This window comes from Microtus ochrogaster, chromosome 22 (genome assembly GCF_000317375.1).
Source record: "Microtus ochrogaster isolate Prairie Vole_2 chromosome 22, MicOch1.0, whole genome shotgun sequence".
Taxonomy (NCBI): Eukaryota; Metazoa; Chordata; class Mammalia; order Rodentia; family Cricetidae; genus Microtus; species Microtus ochrogaster.
The window spans coordinates 9077227-9097865 of record NC_022023.1 but is presented as its reverse complement, the minus strand read 5'-3'; the positions used below and the strand labels follow the sequence as shown (position 1 = coordinate 9097865).

At 36.7% G+C, this 20639-nt stretch overlaps 1 protein-coding gene across 1 annotated transcript in view; it reads left to right on the top strand.

Moving 5' to 3' along the window:
- The first annotated feature begins 429 nt into the window (after positions 1-429).
- Positions 430-20639, top strand: part of Folh1b (folate hydrolase 1B) — a 36046-nt gene continuing 15836 nt past the window's right edge. Inside the window, exons 1-10 of the mRNA XM_013350169.2 lie at positions 430-620; positions 2984-3092; positions 4809-4995; positions 6879-6980; positions 12459-12584; positions 13630-13816; positions 16462-16555; positions 18219-18317; positions 18599-18684; positions 20268-20390. Coding sequence (XP_013205623.1) covers positions 500-620; positions 2984-3092; positions 4809-4995; positions 6879-6980; positions 12459-12584; positions 13630-13816; positions 16462-16555; positions 18219-18317; positions 18599-18684; positions 20268-20390 — 1234 coding nt within the window. The 5' untranslated portion in view covers positions 430-499. The remainder of the gene's footprint in view (positions 621-2983; positions 3093-4808; positions 4996-6878; positions 6981-12458; positions 12585-13629; positions 13817-16461; positions 16556-18218; positions 18318-18598; positions 18685-20267; positions 20391-20639) is intronic.

Below are 20639 nucleotides of genomic sequence, written 5' to 3'. Positions count from 1 at the left end.
ATAAATAAATAAATAAATAAATAAATAAATAAATGAGAAGTTCTCAGGGAAAGACCAGTGCACACTCATGTGTGCAAATGTTGGCTTTTCAGGATGAAGTCTCTCCCATCCCTCAGACAAGGTTTATTGTGGTTAATATGGATCGTTAAGCAAGAATAAGGAGTCCTTAATACTTTTCTGAATACAGGCTGTGTTATTTGGCACATTATCTTTCCTTACCCCGGTGTTGTTTATCCCTCTAAGTAGCCTGTCAGTAAAGTTTCAAAGAGAATCGCCAAGCATCACTCAAAAGAGGCCAAGTTTTCTTTTTAGGAGGTAGACATTCCCTTAGCGTAACTACAATTGGTTTAGAGCAAAAGAGAACTATATGGGGGAGGAGAGAGTCTTGGGAACAACTTCTATTCCCCAGGGCAGTAGTGGGAGGAAATTTTGGCCAGCAGAGGCGCTGCTGTGGGGCCACAAGAAACCCGAAGGGAGAGCAAGCCCACAGTTGCCCGAGATGTGGAACCCGCTGCAGGACAGCGACTCTGTGGTGGATCCGGGACGCCGCCAGCGCTGGCTCTGCGCCGGGACACTGGTGCTGGCTTTCTCCGGAATCTTCATCATTGGCTTTGTCTTTGGTAGGATGATCGCGGGGCAAACCACAGGATCCCGATTCGTCCACCTCCCTTTCCTTCCCTTCTCTACTCTGCAGCTCTGTCTGCACCCAGAGGCGATCTTGTTGTGGGTCTCCCCCAGTGTCCTGATTGGGGGCGGGGGGAGGAGGAGGGAGTAATCCCTATGGGTTAAGCGGTGATTTGCTGGCCTCTGTACCAGACTGAGTTTTGAATAAACTGCTTGTAGGATTGCGCTGCACAGATTAAAGTCAGATTTAAAAAACAAAAAAGCGGAACCTGAGCTAGGTTTGAGCCACTGGAACCCTGCAAGACGCCACACTTCTTAGAAGGGCTCCCCGGTGGCGGCTGATCCAGACCAATCAGCAGGATTGGCATGGAGTTGCTTTTGCCTGCTTGGGATTTCTTCTAGCTCGTCCCTGGGCCGGTTTCTGGGGGTACCACCGCATTCAGGGCATCGCTCTGAAAGGAGTTCCTTGCGCTTGGCATTCTTCCTTAGGCCTAACAGTGGCAAATGCTGAAATGTTAATTGCTGTCAGCACTTTCTCACCGTATTCTTACCAGGAGGTCTTTGAGCTTAGTTCAGATTGAGCCCAACTCCGTAAGAAAACTTGAGCAACACAAGCTAACACACTTATGCATTCAGAAATGCATCACTAATCCTCGCCTCTTTTCGCCTTAGATTCTCTATCTTTACGATGCAGCTAATATGAGCAACTTACAGAGAGTAGAACACGAAACAGCATGTGAAGCTGTCCTAGAACAACGCTCAGGTCTTCTTTGTAACCGATTTTAGCACACAGGCCGGTCTAAGATGTAATCCAAGTCGGCCCTCTTGGCTGTGAATTCGGAGTATCCTTCTTGGGATATGTAAAACAGGTTATGGAGCAGTTGGGTAGCATTAATCCATACCCTCCAATCTTAACTAATAGAAAGATATCAGTAACCACCTGTGATTGTTGTGGGACTTCAGTGAGGTATTTGCTTAGAAAGACGACTTATATTGATTTTCCCTGATTTCAGTTTAAAAGTGAGAAACGAGACTCGGGAAGGCTAGCCGGGGATTCAGAAAGGCTGTGTGTCCTAAAGGCAATTCATTGTTTCTACTTTGTAACTCTCACTGCAATCCTTGGTTTCACTGCTCAGTGAGTGAGTTTGTTTGTGTGTTCTGTCTCCCCCACAGGACTCTATCTTCTTCCTGTGGAAGACCTTGGTTCTAATCTATCATTCTCAGGGTGTTCTCCCCTAATCTCACACTCATCTCCAGGTCCCTTGGTTTTATACACAGGGAGGATAATATATTCCTGTCGGTCCATCCGTGTGTCTCCACGTGCTTATTTATGAGCTTCTGTATTTGTGCATATGTGATCAAAAACATGAAAAGTTCCATGAAGGTTGTCTGGGTAACCATCTGTATTCCCCGACCAGGTACTCAGCAAACCCTGCAATGATGCCCTAATCTTTTCAGATTAAAATAGACTCATGGGACCAGGGGCTAAGGAGCTGGTTATAAAGTGTCTCTGGCTTTCTGGGCGTTGGATTTCTTACAGGGCTATGGAGTACATTGTAGTGCATTGTGGTTTTCCACCTTGGAGTTCTCAAGTCTGTTTCAATGGGAAACAAAAATGTCATGTCAGTACATGTTGCTTTAGTTTCAAATCCAAAGCAGACTAAAAGTTTGGGTTTTATTTAATGCCTTGAAATAATTTAAACACTTGAAATATAGTCATAATCAAGATTCTCCTTTTGAGTATCTGCAAATGTTCACATATGTGGGGATGTCCATGCATAGGATGAGAGAACGGGGTGTCCACAGAGTTAAGAAGAGGGAGTTACTCTCCTGGGAGCTTAAGTTACAGATAATTGTGAGCTGCCAGATCTTGGAGCTGGGAATCAAACCTGGACTACAAGAACAATATATGCCCTTAACTGCTGAGCAATCTCTCTAGTCAGTGTACTCATAATTAATTCATTAAAATCATTTGTTAAGCCGGGCGATGGTGGCGTTCTATTCTAGCTCTATAGAAAAGCAAGCAATTATGGGCAAAAAAGAAGATAATGTAGAAAAGGATACGTTTTCAAAACATCTTATCTACAATAGTTTGCACAATACTACCAAATCGATCTCCTTATTAGACTTTTCTGAGAAGTAACAGCAATACACATAAACTGAAATTTGGTTAAAATACATTGTGCTTGCTTTGAAATTAAAAAAGTATATACTGATATGCTCTTTCCCACATAGAAGCAAGCAAGGGAAAGAAAACATCAAAATTCTAGCTAGTACAGAAGATAATTAGCTGTGTCTGACATAAAAAATAAGACCCAACTCTAAGTTCATATCTCATTCATATCTTTGTATTTTTCAGGATGGTTTATAAAAGCTTCCAGTGAATCTACTGGTATTGTTCCCAATGCTGGCATGAAGAAGTTATTTTTACAAGAATTGAAGGCTGAGAACATCAAAAACTTTTTATAGTAAGCATATACTTAAAAGTTGGACATTATATAAAAAAACATTGTTCTGTTTAGATGGTTTGTTACAGCATTTCATATACAAAATTTTCACTTTTTTCAATGTTTTGTTTATTGAGGATCTTGTATTCCATATCATAGAGGAATATTACAGCTTCAGCTTTAACTGCAGATCATTAGAAAGCTTCCAGGGTGGAGTCAACAAATATTCCATGTAAAAAGACTAGCCATGGGGCTGGAGAGATGGCTCAGCGGTTAAGAGCACTGCCTGCTCTTCCAAAGGTCCTGAGTTCAATTCCCAGCAACCACGTGGTGGCTCACAACCATCTGTGATGAGGTCTGGTGCCCTCTTCTTGCCTTCGGGCATACACACAGAAAGAATATTGTATACATAATAAATAAATAAATAATGTTTATTATAAAAAAAAGACTAGCCATTGCAAGCCAGCAAATATCTGTTACAACTGCTTAATCTTGCTCCTGCAGCGCAAAAGAAGCCATAGGAAGCATGAGGCAACTAGCTACATGTGCCAGTTCCGATCAAATTGTACTCGCGAGCACTGAAATTTGATTCTTATATGTTGATGCATTGCAAAGTCCTTCGTGTTTACTCAACTACTTAAAATGCAAAGCTGGGCGATGGTGGTGCACGCCTTTAATCCCAGCACTTGGGAGGCAGAGGCAGGCAGATCTCTGTGAGTTCAAGACCAGCCTGGTCTACAGAGCTAGTTCCAGGACAGGCTCCAAAGCCACAGAGAAACCCTGTCTCGAAAAACTAAAAAAAAAAAAAAAAAAAAAAAAAAAAACGCAAAGCTGTTCTTTGCCTATGGACTGCATGAAAACAGGTCGTGACCTAATTTGGACTGAAGAACTTACTTTGTAGACTCGTCCTTTAAAGAAAGATAGTGTGTTTTAATCAAGAAAAAGTTGGCTTTAAAACTGCACAGTTGTTCAAACTCCATCTTGGCTCATTGATAGGGCAGTAACTTTGAGTGAATAATGAACCTTCTTAAGCCTTTATTCTCATATCTATGAAGATAAGAGTAAAGATACTGTGATAAGGATGAAATTGGAAAACAGATGTTTTGAAAATTTACAGACAAATTCTATTCTTATTGAAATAGTGTAAAGCAAAAGAGATAAATAAACTTAAAAGTATTGTGCCTTGCACATTCTAGACAAGACCTCTACCACTGAACATATACAAGGCCCTGGTTTGATCCTCAACAATGCAAGAAATTAAAAGCTAAAAGTTGTCACAAAGTTAAATGTATACTTAGTTAAAAATAAAATGTGTGAATGTATATTTAGTGTATCCAACTACTACTAATGGTTTATAGTTTTCAGCGTTTAAAATAAGGTGTCCAAATTGTTTGTAAACCCCCTAATGAATACAAAGCGATTTGATATAAAAATACTATTAAATATTCATATATGGATTGAGTTTTATATTAGTAGGCATATGCATATGTGCCTGTATCAATTACAATGGAGTTAAAAAAAAACCATGAAAACCATTGCTTCCACTGATTTCAGAAGGACCCTGTTGAATGAGAGGCTTGGGTTTAAACTTCTTTATGGAAAACCCTCTGCAGATTGTATTTACTCCACTATATTCTGCATTGGAGGCGTGATAATAGTAGTTTTGTATTGTTGCTTATTGGAGATTAAAACAAAATAAACATTAATGTTTAAACATTTCCAATGTTTCTTCAACAGTAATTTTACACGCACACCACATTTGGCTGGAACAGAACACAATTTTGAGCTTGCAAAGCAAATTTATGCCCAGTGGAAAGAATTTGGCCTGGATTCGGTTGAGCTGTCCCATTACGATGTGCTGCTGTCTTATCCAAATGAGACTCGTCCTAACTACATCTCAATAATTGATGGAGACAGAAATGAGGTAAGAAAAGGAGAAAATATAGGAAACATTCCACCGTAATCTTGTATCATGTTCACATATATATCAAACTCAATATTATTGACTTTTGAGATTTGCCTTTAAAATCTCCTTATCAATGTCAGTTTATTTCTTAGAGTATTTGAACTTAGTGTGATTTAGGGAAGATTTTTTTATGAATGCTTTATTATAGTTACTTTCTATTTTTTAGTATTATATGCCAATTTCAAATACAATATATAGTTAAGATTCTGAGCAGGTAAACAGACTCTCATGGGTTTAAAGTATAAAGATATCACACAGATTTAGTGTTAGCCAGGATATTTACAGAGCCAGTGTGGGTTTGAGCTAGCAAGGGTCTATTAGGGTGATAGAAGGGAGATAGGAGGGGAGGACATAGGAGGAGAAGAGGGAGGGAAAACTGTGATTGGGATGTAAAATAAATAAAAAAAAATTGAATTGATTAAAACATTCTCTGCAAAGTTATATATTCAAAAACTGTATTATTCTTTAATATTTCAAACTCAGTGAAAACCAGTTGGTTTTGATAAATTGATTGCATAGAAGAACTAAAACAAGTAGTATACCTTTTAATTGCCATAAGGCAATTAATACTTTTAAAATATGTATTCTTTATATCAACTTTCACCTTTTAAATCATACTTTTATTTAGTTTTGATAGTGTCTGTCTCTAATCCCAGCATTAGGGAACCTGAGTAAGAAATATAAGAGATTCAAGGCCAGTGTGGACTCATGAATTCTTGACCAGCTTGGATTACATATTGAAACTTTTATCTCAAAAAATAATAACGTTACAGCAATGGTGGTGGTATAATGAGAAGTTATATCTTACTGTTAATACAACTATGGGCTGGTGCACAGATGTTTTGTTGACAAAGTACTGCAGTGAGATACAGAAATACAAACTTAAAAGAGTAAAAAATAAGCATTTTTCTACTTTGAATTTCAAGTTTTTTAACCTCCATTGTTCTTCACATATTGCCACATTTTAAAATTTATATAATATCTAAATATATACCTAATATTGATTTTGCTATTTTGTCCTTATTGATTTTGTCAGAGATATGTCATGTTTGCTAATGTATTCAAATAACTAAGCTTTGTCTTTAGCAGTCTTCTGTAACTTCATGTTTTATTAATTACTTTCTAAACTTAGATTTTCTTTATTACTGTCTTTGTGTTGAGTTTGCTATTCCTTGTAGCATGTTCTGAAGAATACTCAACTTACTGCTATCCAGTCTTTAATAAATTGTGAGATTCATGTTCTCTTACAACTGCTTTAACTAACTCTCACAAGTTTGGATAAGAGGTATTTCAGTAGTCACTGATGTGTAATTGCTTTCTAATTTCCATTTTTATTCTTAAATTATTTTTATTTGTTTGCCATTTTTGGAGGTTTTTAATATCCTTGATATTCCAATTCAATGATGACATTCTCAAATAGATACACAGATTCGTATTTTAGTTAGTGTTTTTTTTATTTTTTCAAGTATGAATGTTGAGGTCATTGTCTCTGAGTACTATTGAGGATGGATCTCTCAACTATGTAACCTTTTTGTTAAAGTAAATTTGATATTCAAATTTTTCTAGCCTTATTTTAATAGTCTACTGCCTTTAATAGCAAGGCTATATTTCTCTTTGAGGACTTTAAAGCAATGTCTGTGGACATTATCTCCTTAAGCAGAAATTGCTGCTTATAAGCTTTTATAGGCCCCTCAAGAGGCTGAATCTCTACTAGCCTACTGTGGAGCACCTGTGTATAACCAGTGTGATTACTGGCAGGCGAGATGGAAGCATTTCCTGGCTTGTTTGCTTGTGATAAACTTTAACTGATTTGCTCTTCCTTTTCTTGTTTGTTTCTCTAGATTTTCAACACATCACTGTCTGAACAGTCACCTCCAGGGTATGAGAACATCTCGGATGTTGTGTCTCCTTTCAGTGCTTTCTCTCCACAAGGGACACCAGAGGTAACAATGTAGCACACTACAAGACCAATGTCGAGCAGGAGTCCCATTTTCTCGTACATTCAGGCAATAATTAAACTGCAATAAGAAGGATTTCCAGACAATTCTAATTTATTCCTTTTCCACACATAACAAACTAGGCTATCTGAGTAAGAGAGAAGTATAGAATTCTTTTGTTGTTGTTCCTGTGCTTTTTAAGAATAAAATTTGCTCTAATTAGATGTGCAAACTTACATATTTTTGAATTTTGACAAATACACACTTCTGTTTAACCAAAATCCTATTGATGTACATAGTGTTGCCATTAGTTCAGAAAATCTCCTTAAGCCTCTTCTCAATTTTACACGTCATGAAGGCAATCCTTGCTCATCTGTGCGTGTGGGCGTGTGTGAGAGAGAATGTGTTTGTGTGTGTGTGTGAGAATGTGTGTGTATTTGTGTGTGTTTATATGTGTTGTGTATCTCTGCATATTTCATTACTATGCCAAAATTTAAATGCTTAAAATAAGCAACTGGAAAGATAGAGGATTTATTTTGAGTTGAAATTTTAGAGGGCTGGGTTCATGGCCCATAAGGTAGGCCATTATGATAAAAAGACATGTTTTAGTAACACCATCATTGTGAGTGGGAGAGAAAAGACGGGGAAAAGAAGATCCCCAGGGATAATATATGCTTCTAAGGGTCCCAGGGGCCCATTTCCTCCAGTCACATTTACTTTCCAGTTTTCCCACCTCCCAATAGTCCATTCCATTGTGAACTCATTTGTGACTTATTTTATTCTTTTTTATTTTGAGGCAAAAATCCTCTGGAAGTCTGAGCCAAGTTCCCTTAATGTTTGAAGGAACTCATATTTGGCCTACTGGGGAGACAGGATGGAGTTATGCCTCCACCATGTACCACTGACCCCTGAACCAGCCCAGAAGTCCTTAGCAAAAAACACAACACCAACCAGTTTGGTGAGAACAGAGAACATGAAAGAGCCCCTCTCTGATCTAATTGAAGTATTTAAGTTAAAGGGAAAAATCACTGATTTCTGTTTCAGTGTCTCTGTTTATTCCACACTGTTCCCAGATTTTTTTATTTTTTATTTAGTCTTCCTCTCTCTCTCTCTCTCTCTCTCTCTCTCTCTCTCTCTCTCTCTCTCTCTCTCTCTCTCCTCTTCTCTTTCTCATTTGATTTTCCTTTAAAAATTTTTTGGATGATTCTTTCTTTTTCCATTTCTCAGGCTTTCCTTTTATTGTATTTTAGTATTTTGTTATTATATTCCCTTTATTGCATTTAAATCTCTTAATGTATTCTGTCTGTACCTTTGCTCCTTTCTATGACCATCAGGGTAGTGGCATATTTAATGTTAACTACATTTTACTGTATTCCTACATATGATTTGATTTAGTGGTGTTGCTATGGCTTCTTTGCTATCTTGAGTGGTACTGGGTATTGAGCCCTAAAGAGGTGACTACTGCCTGAGAAAACCCTTGTTTATAAGTGGGAGAGGTGCTGGAGAGATAACTCAGTGGTTAAGAGCCCTGGTTTCTCTCCCAGAGAGGACCTGAGTTCAGTTTCTTGTACCTACACATGACTTACAAATGTCTGAGAGATCAGTTGTCATATTCATTTGGGCAGTTAGTTGTGGTGTTCATTATGGTCATCTGTGGTTGACAGCTATATTGCTCGGTTGAAGTAGCCACTATGGATGTTAGTTGTCTTGCTCACTGTGGTGAAAAGCCATGGTGAACACTATGGAGGTCAGTTGTAATAGCAAACTATAGTGTTACTATTGTGGTCGGTTATAGTCGTTACTGACAGTCATAGTGTTCAACATGATGATCTGTTGTCACAGTAACTGTGGTGCTCACTTACAGTGTTCATTACAATGGTCCGTTGCATTGGTTAGTCTTTGTGAGTCCTCATGGGCTCTCAGCAAGTTAACTACCCATTATTTTAGTGTCAAACACATAATTTGTTACTTACTCCACATTTTTTGCAGCAATGTCACACTGTCTTTGAGTGTTTCTTTGTGTACAGTAAACAAAGAAGAGATTGCTACATTGTAGCAAATAGAGAATCTTTCAAGATCTATCCTGTAGCAGTTTATATGCCTATTTTTAATGTGTGCATGCCCCTCTTCCCTCAAATTTTCATAAACATTCAAAATTATATAACTATAATTTGTTTATTTTAATTTGCTTAAACTGGAGTTTTTCTCCATTACCAGTGAGGTCATTCATACATATTCATTATGCAATCTGGGCTTTCACTTTGCAAATGACTAACTATAGCCATTTTCCTTTTCTGGAGAATTTCTGACATTTTTCCTATTAAGTTTTATCAATTTCTTCAGTCTTTTAAGTGTAACATACAACCCCAACAATTTTAGATGTCACAAGTATCTTCTAAGTTTCTAATTATTGGATCTTTTTGCCTGTATTTTGCTTTTTACAAAAAATTCCAAATTTTGATTTTTTCAATTATTTCTTTATATTTTTTACTTTGAACATTTAAATAGTTGTCTTCATTATTTATAATATTTCTCTATAAAGAGATGTATATGACATACAAAATGTATAGCATACAAGACATTGACTAATAGAACTTCATTTCAAATAAATGATTAATTTGCCATATCAGAGTCCAATATATGGACAAATTCCATGAGATAATAGTACTTGTAGAAATGAAATGTAGTTTAAAATTACTTAAAAAACATAAATTACTTAAAATTACTAAAAAAAAATCTTAGAGCATTAGTTTAGTGTGTGTCCGTTGGAGAGCACTGTGAAATGTACTGTCGTTAAAAGATTTTTATGTCAAAACAGATTATACTTCCAAATATTATGAAGAGAAAATTATAACCATACCCAGCTAGTTTGTATATAGATTCAAGAATTATTGATGGAGAAATGTACTACATACACGTAAGAAACCTATATAATTAGTAGTGAATTAATTCTACTCATAAGAAAGTACCCCCAGAACTCTGAAAAATGAGGCAGGGATATTGCTGTGAGTTTGAGACTAGTCTGCACTACATAGTTTTTTCTCTTCTCTTAAAGGAAATCATAACCTTCATTATTTTTATTTCCTTCAAACATGCTTAAATTATTCTGCAATATAGAAGGTTTCATTCTCTGTGCTATCACTATTTGCATTAAAATAGAAGGCCATGTGCTGACTATAGTGATTTGCTGGGTGATCTGTAACCCAATCACGAGAGTATTAATTCTCTACTAATTATATAGGTTGCTACTTGTATGTAGTGCATTTCTCCATCATTAATTCTTGAATCTATATACTCTGAATCCTGTGGAACTTATAACACTGGCTCATACATTAGGCTATTTTAATTAACTATTGCATGTCTATAAACATGCTGTAGCATTTCTCAGGTTTTAAGATTGATCATAAGTGGAGATTTTGAAAAGCCCAGATTCTGGATTTTAGCCCGAGTTTCAGCATGTCTGAGGATGTACCAATGAGCTCATGGGTGTTTCTTTGAGAACCACTGTTTTTTGACCCAAATTCTCGTATTGATAAGGGCAAACAAAAAGAAGCCTGAAGGAATCAGGAAAAATTCCAAGCCAAGGACGAAATTATTTTGCAATCAGAACAACAGCACAGTGTGAGTCCTACAAGAAAGCCATTGTTGAAGACAAAATCGTTTTTCAACTGAGAGTACAGCTTGCCTAGAGAGTGTATCTATTGGTTACTTTTGTTTGCAAAGATTTTTAAACTTATTTTATTTTTATACCAATCCCAGTTCCCCCTCCTTCCCCTCCTCCTGCTCTTCCATCTTCTCCCCATCCCCCATCCCTTATATACAGGGGATAGGGCCTTGGTCCTTCCTCAATGTGAGGTGACAGACTTTGTTTGCAAATTTTTAAGTCAATTCCTTCCCCAGTCTGTTCTCTAGAATAGTTTATCTTATGATGATTGGCAGTTGATCAAAAGATAGCTGTCATTTTGCAATATTTAAAGGGGGAATCTCCCCAAAATTGTGAGTTTTTCCCAAGTGAGAACTTACTAGTAAAATCAAGAAATGTGAGAAGACCAATTTAATCTCTTCTCTCCCTCTCTCCCTCCCCTCTCTCTCTTTGTCTGTCTCATCTCAATCTCTGTCTGCTCTTTCTCCTCTCTTTCTTTCCCTCTTTGCTCTTGGATGATAACTCTAGTTAGTTCTGTCCATACATGTGTGGTTATGAGGCCATCTACTGAAGTATAGGGAAACCTACCAGTGGCCACTCCTTCATGAAAGGATGATTCTCCCTCTTCTAGCAGTTAACAATTGCCAATTTTCTAAGTAAGGAATGGGTCCTCACCCATCTATGCAGGAATTTTGGTTGACTTGATCTTCTGGTAATCACTGGGGCTCTGAGATCCTGAATGTAATAGCCACTGTGTCTAGGAGACAGCATTTCACAGTTCTTATCCCCATCCTTTGCTCTTACGTTCTTTTGAAAAGCCTTCCTTGAACTTAAAGCTGATCATTCACTGAAGAACAACCTAGGCAGTGTATCTTTGTGCCAGACCATCACAAAGGTTTCTAAGTTAATGCTTAAGGAAAAGAGAAATTGGAAAAAAAAATTGTAAAAGTACAGAAAATACAGTCATAAGTAGATTTGAGGTTTTGTACATAATCAATATTTTTGTGGTATTGTTCATTGAGCCTGGTAATTCTGAGTAAATATTATTCCATGATGCTACATTCTCAGATTGTGTTCATATATTTTTTAAACGGAAGAAGTTAAGTGGTATAAATGTGCAAGTATTTAAATCCATCAGATATAAATTAATAGCTGTGTCATTGCTTCTGAAATGTTGCCATTCATAATATGTTGGAATTTATATTCCTTGCAGACACTTGGTATCATAAAGGTATGATAAACCTGTTTTAGATGCCTGTGTAAATAAATAATATATACATTTCTTTTCAGAATTTGTTTAGATACTAGATTAGAAGGGGAAACATTTCAGAAAATGACTTTACGAATGACAGTGTTGAGACTTAGGAAGGGCAATGCGCTTGCCTGTGATCATACAAACGACTGCAACTAAACCTTCTGTTGAATGACATTTTTTGGTCTCTGATGTTTGTGAAGTCCTATTATGCTCCTATTTGATTGTGCAGTCTAAAGAATAAAAAGTCTTCTTTCACCAAGGGTTTGTCAACCTATGGTGACTGAACTTTTTCAGATTTCAGCAACTTGTATACCGAAGCAGTTAGGTGGATATTTCCACATTGTATTGTTACTTAGTAACGGATAGGTAAAAGAAAATTTGTCTTTCAATCCATATGTTTCTCTTAACTTGTCTAATTATGTTTTCGATTTAAGTTAACTTCTCTGTTGTCTCATTTGAGACTCATCTGTCCCGGGGCTCTTGGAGGTTCTTGCTTTCTCTGCATCTCTTTCGGTGTCACACGTCCCTCATTTGTACATGCCTCCCTATGCCACGTCTTCTAGCTAATGGCTCTTGATCTCAACAGGGGGATCTAGTGTATGTTAACTATGCACGTACTGAAGACTTCTTTAAGCTGGAACGGGACATGAAGATTAATTGTTCTGGGAAGATTGTGATCGCCAGATACGGGAAAGTGTTCAGAGGAAATAAGGTAAGGAAATGATGTCCATACAGGAAAGTAGAGGAACTGGAGATCGTCATATTAAGATAAATAAGACAAATACTGCATCTTTTTTCTCATAAGTGGGATCTAGATTCAGAAAAGCAAGATCAAAATTACAGATGGAAATAGAAGGGAGGTGATTGACTCATAAGTAAGAAGGAGAGGACCAGGAAGGGTGGTGGGAGAAAGAAGAGGGTAAGAGGAGGAGGAAGGCACCGCATGCGATGCCCGTGTGTGCATTCGCTCTAATGAATCAGCTGCATTGTATCAGCATAGGTGCTGAGGTCACCTGCTTCCCTCATCTAAAACGTGGTATATATTTACATGTGTAGAACCATCTCCTTAAAATTTCTGAGATTATGATTCTCTTGCCTTCATAAATTCTTGCCTTATAAGGAAGACGCTCTCACATATAGAAAGTGTTTTTGATTTGTGTCCTTGGACTTCTGAACTCATTGGCACAAGTGAATGCACCAGGTTTTTCTGTTCCTGCAAGTTTCTGTGACTTAAAAAGAAGCATGAAAAAAAACGACTAATTTTTACTAACTTTATTTTCATTATTATCTCCCAAGACCTACTGAAATTAATTTAATGTGGATTGTTATTATAGGTAATGAGAAAAGTCCCAAACTTCCATTTCTGACGTAGATTTAATAATTTGTCTTGGGGATTCTACTTGGTTATTATGTTTCTAGAAAGCCAGAGGGAAGAACAAATCCTTGCTCCCACTGTGATGGGAATATTCCAGGTCTGCCATTCTGCAAACCCATCACCTTTCAGATTGTGAATTAGGATCTAAGCCTAGGATCACGTAGTTGTAACCCCTTGAGAGGCCAAGGCAGGGGAATTACAAGTTCAATGCCTTTGTGGGCTATAGTGTAGATTCAAATTCAGCCTTGAAAATGCAGTGAGACCTGATCTTTAAAACAGAAGATAAAGTTTGGCTAGTCATTTAATGTAATCTTGGTGTCTGCCATTACTAAGTCTGGAGCAACTCAACCTAAACTGAGAAGAGAAACACCATGTCTTCTAGGTTAAAAATGCTCAGCTGGCAGGCGCAAAAGGAGTCATTCTCTACTCAGACCCTGCTGACTACGTTGTTCCAGGGGTGAAGTCCTATCCAGACGGCTGGAACCTCCCTGGAGGTGGTGTCCAGCGTGGGAATGTCTTAAATCTTAACGGTGCAGGTGACCCCCTCACACCGGGTTACCCAGCCAATGGTGAGTGATCAGACACAAACCATAATAAGAAACTGACCATTTCAAGTGATTTTTGCAAACGTTTTTAATGACAAAATAACTAAGGGTTAATTTTTTTCTCACTCTTTTTGAATCATAGAAATAAGAATGTTTCGAATTCTGAAAATCAATTGTTCCTTATGTCATATTTTAAAGCTTGGACCTGAGGGGTTTGGGGTTCAGACTTTTTAAGATACTGAAATGTAATATGGTTTATGTATAATATAATGCATGACACATAATGATATAGACACAATAAAACAAAAATAACTCTGCAGCAAATTGTGTGATTAACAACAATGAACATGTGTTAAAAGGAACATAAGTAGACTCATGTCTGTTCTGTTCTGTCTTTTTCTGCTCATGTGTTTTGGCCAGGTTGGCTTTTCTTGTCATGGAAATTTACTCAAAACCTATAATTCTCATAAATACAGGTTTTACTTTTCCTGTAGTGAGCAGAAGAGCAAAATGTCTTATTAAGTAGTTTGATAGTACACTAAGGATACAGACACAGAGCCCAGACAGTGCAGTAAGGATACAGCAACTTTTACTGCTTTGTAAAGATAAGTAATCGCAGTAAGTAGTGTTTCCTAAATGATAGCTTCTGCATGCCTTAGCAATCTTATAGGACCCAGAGTATTATGGTCTCTGGCTTGGAAGAAAATGTGTAAGATGCAAGCCATCTGCCCACAATCATCATAGCACTGAGTAGGCTACTGGAGTTCAAAGTCCCAGGGTGGCCTCAGAGTCCACATTCTTGGCTTTTGCTGACATGTAGCCTGGTCAAACATTAATTAAACAGATAAATTGTTTTCGATGCATTCAACTATCAGATGTTGTCTACAAGCTCTGTGTCCATTTAGTTTGCATAGTTTGGAACAGAGTGAGTTGTTCTCTTAATTTGATAAAGGAGTTTGTCAAAGTACCCGTGACACTTACCTATTTATTTTTGACCTCTGCTTCATTGAATCTTGTATTTCTCTAAAACTAATGTGTCCTGGAGGGTATGAAAACCTTCTTTAAAACATAGGGAACTGCCATAGCTGTTTTCATTCTTTAAAATCACTTTATATTACTTTACTCTACCATAAATAGAATCATGTTGATGATGCATAGTCATTGTTAGGTTTATCATGCTCCAGTATATGACCCCAAAACCAAATCTAGATATGAACAGTATTAATTAGGCTTAGTGGATTTTTAATAAAATAGGTAGAGCAATGTGTGTGGAGGGTTCATGGGGAGCTGGAGAGAGCAGGGATGAATATGATCAAGATACATTGTATATATGTATGAAAATTTCAAATAATATAAGAAAGAAAAACCCTCAAATTTTGCACAGAATATTCATCATATAAATGGAAAGAAAATCCACGAATCTGCCCTGCATGACTTTTATTTACTCTTGCCTTTCCATTTCCATATTAAAAAACATAAACCTCTTCCAACTCATGTTCATGCTAATTTAATATGGTGACAATACAATTTAAATTAGCTGGAACTTCTGTTCACGATAAGACCTCCTGAAACTGAGAAGCTTCTATAAAGCAAAAGACACAGTCAACAAGACAAAACAGAAGCCTACAGAATGGGGAAAGAACTTCACCAAACCCACATCAGACAGTGGTCAGATCTCTAAAATATGCAAAGAATTCAAGAAATTGGTCATCAAAAGAACAAAAAAAAATCCAATAGAAAAAATGGAGCACAGACCTAAACAGAGAACACTCAACAGAGGAATCTAAAATGACTGAAAAACACCTATAAGGGAATGTTTAACATCTTTAGCCATCAGGGAAATGCAAATCACAACAACTCTGGCCAAGATCAAAAACACTGATGACAACTTATGCTGGAGAGAAAGTTAGGTAAAGGGTACACTCCTGCATTGCTGGTGGGAGTGCATGTTGCTACAGCCCCTTTGGATATCAGTATGGTGATTTCTCAGAAAATTAGGAAACAACCTTCCTCAATACCACACTTCCAGCAATAGCACACTTGGGTATATATGCAAAGAATGCTCAATTGTGCCACAAGGACATGTGCTCAACTATGTTCATAGCAGCATTGTTTGTCATAGCCAGAACCTGGAAACAACCTTAATGTCCCTCGACCGAAGAATGAATAAGGAAAATACAATGGAGTATTACACAACAGAAAAAAATTAATGACATCTCGTGATTTGTAGGCAAATGGATGGAGCTAAAAAACATCATATTGAGTGAGGTAACCCAGAGCTAGAAAGACAAATTTCATATGTACTTATTCATAAGTGACTTTTAGTCATAAAGCAAAGAAAAACCATCCTATAATTCACAATCCCAGAGAACCTAGAAAACAATGAGGACCCTAAGAGAGACATACATAGATCTAATCTACATAGGAAGGAGAAAAATACAAGATCTCCTGAGTAAATTGGGAGCATGGGAACCATGGGAGAGGGTAGGAGAGGAGAGAGGAAGGGAGGAGAGCAGAGAAAAAAATGTATAGCTCAATAAGTCAATAAAAAAATAAAATAAAATGATTGACTCTTAGGGAAAGGGCATGCAATCTCTACAGATAACATTTATCACTTCGTATGCCTTATCATTTGTTTTAGTGACAAATAAGCTCTTTATTTTTCTCAGAATATGCTTATAGGTATGATTTGACAGAGGCTGTTGGACTTCCAAGTATTCCTGTCCATCCAATTGGATACGATGATGCACAGAAACTCTTAGAGTAAGTTTGTCAGAAAAAAAAGATAACTGTCTTTGTATTTCTCTTTCTTGAGAATTTTCAAATGTTTTATCGTAGTCTTCAAGTTTTGATACTCTATACTCAGTGATGGGTGCAATCTAGAATGTTTTCACAATTTTAAAGAATTCTGATTCCGATTCTGGAATTTATTTTGTGCTCTCTTTGTCTTTTACCCTGTTTCAAAATAACTCCAAACCTGTGGATACTTTCCCAAACTCCTCTAGATTCCTAGAGATAATCTTAATGATATTTTATTGACTGAAAATTCCATGCATCCAAATACTGTTTTTTGGTGAAATCCACCGTCCCATTCCTTTCCCTTTGGATCCTCCTCTATCTTACCACCACTTCCCCTCTAAACTTCAGGTGATTTTTTTCTTATTTTATTTTCTTTGAATCCCCAGAGCCCCGATTAGGGCTCTCTGTATGGGCATAAAGTATATGAGCACACATAGACTTTCTGGAGTCACATTCCTAAGGAACACGGACTCTTCCTCCCCCGGCAATCTACTGCAATAATTCCTGAGCAAATAGGGCACTCTTCTCCCTTTCACTAGATCCTGTGTAGGTTTACTGCATGTACTCACAACTGCTGTTAGTTCCTTGATATAGCTGTCAAATTATGCCCTGAGATGATTTTATTTTATTTGTAATGTTTTTAAATTTTATGTACAGTATTTTTACTTGAATTATGTATGTGCACCATCTGCTTACCTGGTGTTCACAGAGGTCAGAAGAGGGCATTCAGTTCCTTCAAACTACAGTTACAGATGTTTGGAAGTCGTTATGTGGCCCTCTGCAAGAAGAACAAGTTCTCTTAACCAATGAACTATCTCTCTATCTCCCTGAGTTATATTTCTTTCCTACTGAAATTTTTTTCTTGCAGTATATGGTTATCATGGTTTCCCCTCCATAATTCTTCTCCCAGATCATCTCCAACTCCAAACCCATCCATCAAATTCCATGTCTTTTTCTCACTTTTTAGAAAAAAAATGGGCAATTAAAAAAGAAAGCAAGAGATGGCTCAGAGGTTAAGAGCCCTGACTGTTCTTCCAGAAGTTCTGAGTTCAATTCCCAACAAAAGCATGGTGGCTCACAAACATCTATAATGAGATCTGATGCCCTCTTCTGGCCTCCAGGAAGGCATACAGGCAGAATACTACACATAATAGATAGATAGATAGATAGATAGATAGATAGATAGATAGATAGATAGATAGATAGATAGATAGATAGATGATAGATAGATAAAAAGAAAAGAAAACCTATAAAAAAGAAATCAAAAAAGAATCAAACAAAAATCAGAGAAATACATGGTTTAGCTTTGTATAGTTAGTTATACTTTTTTTGGGTTCTTGAAATAATTAGAATAATATCAACTGTATCTCTTAGCACCATAACTTTGGCCATTGCTATGAGTTCACTTTGTCTTCAAGTTTCTCATATGCAGAGTGGAATGGATAGTGGACACTGCCTTACAAGAGAGGCAGAAAGGGTCAGTGGGTATTACATGCACAGCACTTTGCTCTGTTGTTCATGCATAGAAACTCTTATGAGAAGATGCTCTAGACAGTAGTAGATTACTTGGTGTTTTAACTTGCTATATTAAAGTTTACCCAACTAATAATTTTTTCATGTTTAACAGACACATGGGTGGCCCAGCACCCCCTGATAGCAGTTGGAAGGGAGGCCTCAAAGTGCTTTATAATGTGGGACCTGGCTTTGCTGGAAACTTTTCAACACAGTTAAGTTATTATTATAATCCTTTTATACAGACGGATTTAAAAGAAGACATTTATAGAAGATGAAAAACATGTAGAGCCTAGTTAGTACCATCAAAAAAATCAAACTAAATGTTGAATAGGACAATGATTTCATATTATTAAAATTAGTAATTAGCAAATGTTCTTTTCTTCCTCTGTACAACTAAAAATATTTGTACCTAATGATGAAAGAGTTAGGAAGTGTGGGTGTTAAATCTGTAACCACTATTCTCAAAGAATGTGTTCTTTGTCTTTGAATTAGAAAAGTCAAGCTCCACATACACTCCTACAGTAAAGTGACAAGAATCTATAATGTCATTGGCACCCTCAAAGGAGCTATTGAACCAGGTAAAAGGAGAATTTGTTTGGCATATATTGGTCAATCAAATATCATGTATGTCTACTACTCGGAGTGCAGAATGAACCAAGAATTCAAGTTGCTGCCATGATGAAAGTCACCTAAAGAGTAAGACATTATGGGTATAGTATATCATCATATGCGTTACAAGAAAATAAACATGAACGTCTGAGGATGGCTGAGAGTAATAAGCTGCACTGTTTACTTGTAGAAACCATAATTTATACAATATATTTTAATCACATTTCCCCTTCCTAATTTCTTACTAGATTCTCCCCCACTTTCCTATCCATCCAACTTCATGCATTCTTTCTTTCTTCCTTTATAAAACAAACAGGCAAGCAATCAAAATAAAACAAAAAGGGAATAAAACAAAATAAACAGAGTAAAGAAGAAGTCAAAGAAGAAGCATGAGCAGTACGTTTGTACACACACACACACACACAGGTAGGCACACACACATATACACACATCAAAACACCACAAAATCAGAAATAGTAATATATAAGGAAACAATCACAAAAGTTTAAAAAATGCACAAACAAAACACTATGAGACAAAACAGTCACAAAACTACCAACAAGTTTGCTTTTATTATCTATTTACTGCCAGGAATGGGGCCTTCCTTATGTATGATTTGTATACATTGTGATTGAGAGTAGGTTGGAGAATTCCACCTATTTCATTATATCTTTTGATTCTTTAAAATTTAGGTTTTGATTACTTAGGATTTAGTTGATTATTATTATTTTTAACATAAATAGTAAAATTAAATCAAATGTATTTTTCACAAACATGCTGCTTATTTTTTTTTTTGAACAAGATCTCAGAGTAGAAAGATTAGGCTGGGTTTAGGCTCAGTTTTATGTTATCTCCTCCCAAATTCTGAAATCGTCATTATGTTCTGTTCTATGCTAAGAGTAAACACAGGCTCTTCTTTAAGAACCAAGAGTTTTATAAAATTAAGTCTTGTAAGTACTAAACCACATGAATACAAACATCAAAGATTTATTGAATCTTACTAGATGATTATTTTGTGCCAGGACTGTGGTAAACTTTGGATTTGTGGGAGGTGGTCAAAACACACAGAAACTAGCGACAAGGAGATTATGATTTAAAAGAAAAGCTCAACATTTAAGGATGATGAATATCTAATCAAATATAAAATGGTTGCTACCAAAACTTTCAATATAAGCAGTTTCTTCTTCCTATAGTAGACAGAAAATGTCATAGAAGAAGAACACTAATTGATTGGGTCATAGACTAGATCTAGGAAGTGGAGGGCTGTGTTCTCTGTAGTGGACACAGAGAGGTAACAGATATTAGAAAATTTTGAGGAGGTAAACAGAGATAATTTCATATCTTCCTGTTATCCATATGCTTGTTACTTTAATAATATATTGAATTAATTTTAAGTCACATTTATAATTTCATCAGATAGTTGAAACCAATACTGAAATATGAGCAAAGAGTCTAAGCCTTAGGAAAGCTGGTATTTTTATTTTGATTTGTGAATGCCTTTGAGTAAATTTCACTTTGCTCTGTTTGTGACCCTTGTGCTGCTGTTGTATAGACAGATATGTCATTCTTGGAGGTCACCGAGATGCCTGGGTCTTTGGTGGCATTGACCCTCAGAGTGGAGCAGCTGTTGTTCATGAAATTGTGAGGAGCTTTGGAGCACTGAAGAAGAAGGAAGGTAAGGGAAGCATGAGTGAAAAACCAAATTCTAGAAATTTCAGTGTAATCTTTTGAAATGTGACTGTGAAAATATTTTAGGGGCTGTGAAGTTGCTCCATGTTAGTGTGCCTTGTGTACAGGAAGCCCTCTTGTCAATCTGCAATACACAATAGAAAGCCAAATAAATTAATATGGGCTTGATAATGTCAATAAATTAATAACAATAGCAGTGCAAGCATTAAGGATGGCTTATATTTTTATTATATAT